The sequence below is a fragment of the Vigna angularis genome, chromosome 9 (genome assembly GCF_016808095.1).
Source record: "Vigna angularis cultivar LongXiaoDou No.4 chromosome 9, ASM1680809v1, whole genome shotgun sequence".
Classification (NCBI taxonomy): Eukaryota; Viridiplantae; Streptophyta; class Magnoliopsida; order Fabales; family Fabaceae; genus Vigna; species Vigna angularis.
The window spans coordinates 11,560,855-11,569,657 of NC_068978.1; the positions used below are offsets into that span (position 1 = coordinate 11,560,855).

At 33.4% G+C, this 8,803-nt stretch overlaps 1 protein-coding gene across 1 annotated transcript; it reads right to left on the reverse strand.

The window, feature by feature from the left end:
• Positions 1 to 6,130: 6,130 nt before the first annotated feature.
• On the reverse strand, positions 6,131 to 8,469 carry LOC128194139 (cytochrome P450 76T24-like). Its single transcript, XM_052868991.1, has 2 exons — positions 7,500 to 8,469; positions 6,131 to 6,887 (listed from the first exon to the last, which is right to left on the reverse strand). The coding sequence occupies exons 1-2, from the start codon at positions 8,391 to 8,393 to the stop codon at positions 6,285 to 6,287; spliced, it is 1,497 nt and encodes a 498-aa protein (XP_052724951.1). The 5' UTR covers positions 8,394 to 8,469; the 3' UTR covers positions 6,131 to 6,284.
• Positions 8,470 to 8,803: the final 334 nt, after the last annotated feature.

Here is an 8,803-nt window from a genome sequence, read left to right on the forward strand (position 1 = left end):
AAATCATGGTGGGTTATTACTTCTATAAGTTTTGCCACATGTACCTGTTTGTATGTTGAATTGGAGACTGATGCAAGCTGATTGAAATTGGAAGTAATTTAACATGTTGTTATTTATACTAATTGTTGTTTTGTTTTTCAAACAAGAGTACATAATATCAACTATAAAACCTAGACCCTGCTGTTACACATTTTTACTATATTAAATGAAAGTGTTTCATTTACTCTTGGAAACTGTTGCCAAAACTTCCTTTTACTTCATACACAATATATTCTGAGTGGTTTTTGTGGAGGTTAACAATGTAAACTAAGAATGTAAACTAAGAATGTAAACTAAGAATGTAAACTAAATGAAAGTGTTTTATGGAGGTTAACAATGTAAACTAAGAATGATTTGTCGGATAATATATATTCTGAGTGGTTTTTGCAATTTTCCTATGCAATGATTAAAAAGTAATTGGTGACAGTAGATTCTTCAAAGTATGTTGTTGTGGAGGGAGAGGAAGGTCCTGTAGAAGGGCACTTTGATAGTTAATATTTGGTTTAGAAAGTGTAATATGAATAGTACGTAGAAATGCATATGCAAGTGGCTGAAACTCTGTTTATAAAGGAAAGTTTATAAACACCTTAATCAATTTATGTGCCCAAACCACCTTAATCAATTTTCTACTACTCTCTTGTTAATCTGTCATACAGAAATCTCTTTTTATATATAATAGTTCTATATTAGCATTCTCATTTTTGTTTCTTTTACTTTTCTCTCATGCTGTTTTCAACATTCACTAGTGAGAAGCATAGTAGTATGATAAAACTCGCTGTTGAGTTTGGAATATCATGCAATTACAAATAACCCCATATGTCTTTCTCCATTATATGTCATCCTCATGGATCCTGTGTGACTTCGTTGTTGATTTCTCCATCCTTTTGTAATATAAACTGATCAACTTGTGGAATGCCATGTCCCATTTTTCCTACTTAAGCGAAAACACTTTTTTTCCAAAGTCTATCTCCAAAGTTCAAGTTTAAAGTTAATGTAGGATTTGTTGAATATGTAAAAGCAGTAAAAAGGTTCTCTATTTATAATGATCAAGAATGCAAAATAAGGAAACAAAATAAAGGGTAATAAGGGATATAATCATATAATCCCTGATCTCGAGCTATATATCTAACCATATCTTGAATATTAGCCATGCATACTTTTCTAGTTATACAGTATCATATCTATAACATTCCCCCTCTAGATGGAGTATATATCATGAAACTTATAATAGGGTATCATATCTTTAGCACTCCTCTCTTAAATTTCAATTTGATTATTCCTTGTTCTCCTTGGTCAAGTTCCAATGACCATTGAGGAAATAAAAGTGTAGTTCTTTAACAGTTACAATGATATGGCATATAAAATGACCGAATCAATTAATCATGCATTGCACTGCATACATAATGTTTCAACATTGAAGATTTGGTTTACAATAGTTTGCCATGTTATTTAACATCTCTCATCTGTACAATCAAAATTTAAATTCAAATTGACCTTATGAACTCGGGTAAATGCCTATTGAAAGCTGCCATGCCATTTACTTGCTGTAAGAAAAAGAAGTTTGTGCAATCCTAGATGCATTATTTTCTTAAATTTAATTTTGGTCAGTGCTCATCCTTTTTTTGGTTCTATGAATTTGTTTTATAAAATTATAAAACAATTTTTAATGTGTACATCTATGGGAAATAAGCATTTCATATTTCCCAACTTTAAAGCTTAGGCCCTTACAATATGGTTTCATAGGTGCTATAAACATCTATTACTGGAAAGATGATGAGTGTTAATCTATCTTTCATGAGCGTCTTGCAAATTATTGACTGATTCTTGCTACAAAAATGCTTGAGAGGGAGAAAAGTTGTCAGAACAGAACAGTCTAAACTACGAGAGAAATTTCTTAGCATCTATGGGGAGAACTGTCAGAATTTAGACAGGTGAAATTGGATTGTTTACTCTGAATTGTTGCATGACATCTATTTGCTTCCTTTCACTCGGTTTCTCTAAAAATTATTTATTTATTTAGTGTAGTCTGACCCAAACTCTGCACTATTAAAACTGAAGTTAATGCCACTTTATTTGCATTCAGGAATGCTTTTGGTCCAGATTCAGATTTCCTCCGTCAGTTCCTCTATTTCTTTAATGCAGTGGCAAAAATAGCAGTGGTGCTGCTATCCAGGAGCTGGATTTGTCCAGCAACTTTTTCAACGGGACACTTCCAAATTCTTTGCTCGAGAACTTGGCAGCAGCTGCTGCAGTTGGAGGAAGTTTGGTGTCTTTGAATGTTAGTAATAACAGCTTCATAGGTCATATTCATACTAAATTTGATAGGAAGTGTTATGTTCTATTTAATTTATCCTTCACTAATAATTTATTTCAAAAGTCATATATATGTTGATTAATAGTGTTGGTGAATATGCATTAGGGATAAGTTGTATTATAGTGTATATACTGTAAGGTCTGCTTGTATATTGTGCATGGGAAACTGCTATAAACAGGGTATTTATTTAGCTCTTCTGAAACCATTATATACGGATTTATCCGTATATAAGTTATATACGGATGAATCCGTATATAATTTCCATATATAAGTTATATACGGATTTATCCGTATATAACTTATATACGGATAAATCCGTATATAATTTCTGTATATACGTTATATACGGATTTATCCGTATATAAATCTAGCTACGACAGTATTATATACGGATTTTTGTTCGTATATAATCCGTATATAAACACGTATTATATACGGATTTCGGGTCTTATATACGGATTTTTGCTGTATGTAATACGATTTTTTCTTGTAGTGATATTTGTGTGTTCGTTTCAATTGGGTCTTCCAATTTTGAAATTGATCAATTGGGTCCCTAATTTGGTCAATTTGATTCAATAATAGCCTTTTCGTTAAATACAGTTAACGACGTTAACCTTTTTTATTAGGCGCCACGTCATAATTAAAATAAAATAAATTATATCCCTATGCGCCACGTCATAATTAATTGATTCGTCAGCATGCCACGATACATTAAATTTAACGCCGTCCACTAAAATTAACGGTAAGGGCATTATTGGTTCAGTTTTACCAAATTAGGGATCCAATTGATCACTTCCAAAATTGGAGGACCCAATTGAAACAAACACACAAATATTTGTTGACCTCGAGTGTCATGTGCCATTGTATATTGCTTTAAATGATGCACTGGAGGTAGTTGGTGGAGAAAGAATGGTGAACATTCCATGCAGACAACTATGATGCATGTAAGTTTTTTAATTGTTATTTCACTTTTTGAATATTAGTATTATTAATTTTTAATAAATATACTTAACTTTATTGTTATAGGTACATGGACACCATCATAGTGGAACAAGGTCGGGCAACAATGTTTGACTTTCTTGAACCTCAGACCATTCAACCATCTAGAATACATTAGATTCGAGACAATCACATATGCAAACATGGATGACTGAGTCTAAAAGAGAGTTGTATATCGCACCATACATTGATGGGTATGTGTTACTCAATATTGTCAACTTTTATAAAAATTTAATTAATAGACTCTCTAGTTGTTGGTACATGTTAGGGGCCATTGGCAAATGATGGTGATCATTCCAAAAAAAGCATAAGTTGTATAGTTTTGTTCTCTTCAAATGAAGATGAAATCGGATTTGAAGTTCTTGTTATAAACGTAAGTATTACATTCATTCATATCAATTTATTATGATATTAATATATTAATTTATCATTCTAATGTTTCAAATGTTTCAAATTTGTTTAGAGTTGTGGGTAGGCCTAGAGCACAACAGATTGAAATTATATATCCTAAGGTTGGAATTCGTTGATCTTTAACTTATTAATTTTCATAGTCAAATTTAAACCATTACATTTGACTATATTCTTTCACATGTTTAATGTAACAAGTAGATAGATTCTTGAGCATGTGGCTACTACATCATGTCATGGATGAAGACAATCATCCGACCAAGAATTAGAGTAGATTGGACTGAGGTAAAAACTTACATTTGAAATCTTACAAATCTGAATAAACTGTTCAACATTTAGAATGAATATAATAATAAAGGTTTTCCTTGATTTTGTAGCAGTTCAACAATTCCTCTTCATTGACAGATGTCGTAATAGGGAGGGTTAGACAAAAATAGGCAGGATATTTGAATCAACATTTTCATTAGCTTTAGCTTTAGGTTTTTCCATTAAGTTCTTTTTGTTTTGATCATAGTATTAGCTTTAGCTTTAACTTTTAGTTTTACTTTTGATATGATTTAAACTATGAATTGATGAATTTTGTGCATATATGAATTGGAAAAATGATTTATGTATTTCAGGTTTGGTTAAATGAGCGAAAACGAAACAATTTAAAAAAAAACCTTTTAAGTTCTTTTTGTTTTGACGATAGCATTAGGTTTAACTTTAACTTTTAGTTTTACTATTGATATGGTTTAAACTGTGAATTGATTAATTCTACGAATATATGAATTGGAAAATTGGTTTGTATATTTCAGGTATGGTTAAATGAGAAAAAACGAACCAATTTTTTTTTTAAAAAAACAGAATTTAACGTCGGCCTATACACTGAACGACCTTAATATATGTATGTTGACGTTGTCCTATACACTGAACGACGTTAAACCCCTTTCAGTGGCCAACCATGGAAAAGCACCGATGGACGAGCTCCTCTGTGGCTCAGTGAGGTTGACGTCGGCCCCGTTAGCTATATTCGACGTCAATGTTACGTCTCACCCCCTTCAGTGGACGCCAAATCCTCCTTTACATCCAACTGAGCAGTGTGGATATACATATTGTGGTCTCGTGGGGATAAACTCGACATCAGTTTTACATCTCACCCCCTTCTGAATTGACGTCAAATCCACCTTTACATCCAACTGAGCATTGTTCATTTAGTCACATATTAGACGTCGACTTCTGTATTGGCCAACGTGTTCAGTAAACAGTTGATGTTAGCCTCTATAATTTGATGTTACCTTAACGTCTTCCGATATGACGTCGACCTCGAGTTTGCTATTAAAAGCCCAAAAGCACCGTTTTATGCGGTTTTTGTACTAGTGAAGAGATTCTCTTCGCCATGAAAATAGGCTTCCCATAGATTTTGTAAAACATGAAAAGATAGACTAGTTTTCAAGGTGTTGTTGTTTGGTGACTATGCAGTGGGGAGCGCAGATTGTAACGAGGTTTGCGAGGAATGAATTTAGCTTGACTCCATGTCCACCATCGATCACAAGATCGTTAAAGCTCAAATCTAGGACATTGCTGACCAAGGTTTGTTCTTGGGTTTTATCTTTCCTGAATGGTGTTTGAGTGGATGGGTGTGAGTTTTTCATGGGTAGTGATTGAACCTTAGTCCCGATTTGCATCCTCTGAATATCAGATTGGCGCACGTGCTCATTGGGACGAGTGTATATGAATGTGTACTAACTGATTTTGGTTGAGGTTTTCTTTTGGATGATAATCTTTTCATAGTACCATTGGTTTCCCTCTACCAAAGCTCTCCCATCTTTTCACATTTTGTACCTCTCTTATCCTAGTTTGGATTGGCTTGTCAGGGAAATCATCTCTTAAGATTGTGAACTAGTACAGGCGCCAACTTTGCAAGCATTAAGTCATCAACATATATCTTCTACTTTGTAATTAGTCGACATCCCTTTGTATTACATCCAATCATCAGAAATAGGTGGGGAAAAGTTGTTTCTGCTGACCTTTTGCATGTGTAACAGTCCTAGAAATCTGCAGAGCTACTACTTGATTGAAAGTGAGTTCCATAATTAACAGTCCTAATAAACCCTCTATTTAATATTTAAAAAGTGAAAAGTAGTGTTTATATAATATAATTATAATTATAATTGAAATTTATGTAATAAATTTACAAATTTATGACATTATTATTATGTTGGAGTCAGGTCAAAGAAAAAAAAAGTTTTTCAAATTAGACACTTTATCTATATGTATTGAGTGTCGGTATTTGATATATCAGACATAAAACACATCATTTATGAGGTGTGTCCAAGCTTTATAGAGTGCGACAATGGTGGATTTTGAGTTGTGGAGAAGAAAAGAATGGTGAAGGCAATCATAACAACTTAGATTATCATATAAGAGAAGAGAGAATAGACGAAAGAAAGAAAAGATAGGGAAGTAACACTCAAAGATAACTGAAGAATAGATTGGAACAAATTCAGTTTATAATAATACTTATTATATAATGTTCTTGATCTTATGCTTGGATGGGAATGATCAAGAGAGGTTGAGCCTTGTGCGAGATCAACCCAGATTTCTCTTGCATATCCATTTTCTCATATTTTTCTCCATCCTTGAGCTTCCAATCATAATTGCATAGAAGAGAGGCCAACACAATGTGAATAGTTCTAAAAGCCAATGGTAACCCAGGACAGATCCTTCTTCCAGCTCCAAAAGGTATCAGCTCAAAATCCTTCCCTTTAAAATCAATGTTACTTTCAAAGAATCTTTCGGGTCTAAATTCATTTGGGTTTGTCCAAATCCTTGAATCCCTTCCCATGGCCCATGCATTGATAAGAATTTGTGCACTTCTAGGCACCATGAAGCTACCTATTTCAACATCAACTTCTGGCTTGTGTGGCACTAACATTGGGGCGGTTGGATGTAGACGAAAGGTTTCCTTAACCATTGCTTGCAAGTAAGGAAGCTTTAAGATATCTGATTCTTTTAGTTGTTCACCTTTGCCAAGAGTTTGAATCTCTTTTCTAACTTTCTCTAGTTTTTCTGGATTATGGAGCAACTCAGCCATCGCCCATTCTATTGAGCTTGACGTTGTGTCTATCCCAGCCGCAAATAAATCCTGACATCAATAAGTCAAGTCATATAGGATAAGAGATATGTAATTTACAAGATTTAAGACATTTTTTATTAACCCGCACAGACTCTATTATATAACTTACGAATGGTTGAACTTCTCACGTTGCATAAAAATAAAAATAAGAAAAATTTATGTATATAAGTAAATTGAAATTAAATCTTGCAAGTTGAATTGAATTTAAATTTTATTTTTTAGATGGTATCAAAAAGAATCCAAAACCTATTTTACTAAATTTATTATTAGTCTGGTCTATTGTATCTTTATATCGAACCATGATTAATGTGAAATATATATATATATATATATATATATATATATGTCTTAACGTGAAATTTATATATTAAAATTCTCATATTGAATAAAATTAAAAATAAGGTGAATTTATAAATTGAATTTCTAGAGTTGATTAAGGGTTAAAATTCACTTTAGTAAGATTTAAGAAATATTTTCAAAATGTTATTAATTAGGTTGAGTTGATTGAAAATATAGCTTAATAATCTTTTATGACATTTAACTTCAAACGTACATCATGAATTTTATTAAAGCCTAAGAGTGTCAAAATAGCATTTATTGTAAAAATATACATATACTTACTACAAACAGGTGCAGAACATGGGAACGAGTCAGTTTTGAGTTGTCTTCAAGCATGAGTTCCAACACAGAATCCAACACGTCCTTGCATGCCTTGTCTTCATTTTCTAATGCCCTTAAACGCAATCTTTCTTCTATGAGTCCATCAAAAAACGCAATTAACTTTTCAAGGTAACCATTCATTCTTCTCCGAGCACCCTGTGGATCAAGCATGCGAAAGATTGGAAAAAAGTCAACAACATTAGGCCTTCCAGCTTCTTCCATGATGCCCCAAATGATGTCCTTGAACTCTTGAGACTTGTCAGAATCGTAATGAGCAAAATCCATTGAGAAGAAAGTGTTAGATATGGAATTAAGCACAGTTGTGAAGGAAACCTCACCAATATCCAAGGCTTCACCTTTCTCACATTTTTCCTTGACATAATTCATCAACTCTTTCACCTTACTTTGGCGAATAGCTTCTGTAGAATCAAGCTGCTTAGAAGAGAACACTTTGGCAACACAAGCCCTCCTCAGGATCCTCCATTTTTCTGAAGGTGGAAGCCATGCAATTGAAATTGAGTGATGATCAAGAGCTCGAGCAGCATCTGGGATTGTCCTGTTGGAAAAGATTTGATCTTTTGTTTGCAGTACTTCTCTGGCAAGATGTGGAGAGGAAATGACTATGGTGGTAATGCTACCAAGCTTGAGACTCATTATAGGACCATAAATTTGGGAAAGCTTGGCAAGTTTTTGGTGTGGCAGGTTTCGAAGCTCCAAGATGTTTCCTATGATGGGAAAAGGGTAAGGCCCTGGAGGGTACTTTGAGGTTTTCATCGGTTTGAAGGTTGAGATGAGTACATGAATGGTTACACACAGTATGGTGATTAGAAGAAGAAGTGGAAGAAGGTACTCCATTGTTTTGCTTCTCTTGTGTGCACTGGAAAATGATACTGATTCTTAGAGACACCGAGTTATTCAAAACTTAAATTCACCTAACAAAATATATACTGAAATACATGTGGAAACGTGTCCTGCTATTTGACAAAAAAAATGATTACTGTTCAGAATTCGCTTTACTTTATGAGATTCATTTTATGCAACAATTCCGTCACGATAAAGGAAAATGACACCGGTTAATTTTGCTTATAAGTAACGATTCTGCAACCGAGACATATAGAGACGAGGTAAAAAGAATAAGTTTAATACCTCGGTTGTGAACTGAGTCAAAAAGAGTTTGGTTTTTGTCTCGATCCTCTTTTGAACCGAGACCGTATCTTAGAAAATTTTAATAAAAAAAATCAAAAAAGTGTTGAACCTGGGTCCTT

Excerpts from the sequence above, each read along its gene's own strand:
- LOC128194139 (XM_052868991.1), bottom strand. The coding sequence starts at position 8,393 with ATGGAGTACCTTCTTCCACTTCTTCTTCTAATCACCATACTGTGTGTA. Across the intron at positions 6,888-7,499 it reads ATGTTCTGCACCTGTTTGTA|GATTTATTTGCGGCTGGGAT; the intron begins GTAAGTATATGT and ends TATTGATGTCAG.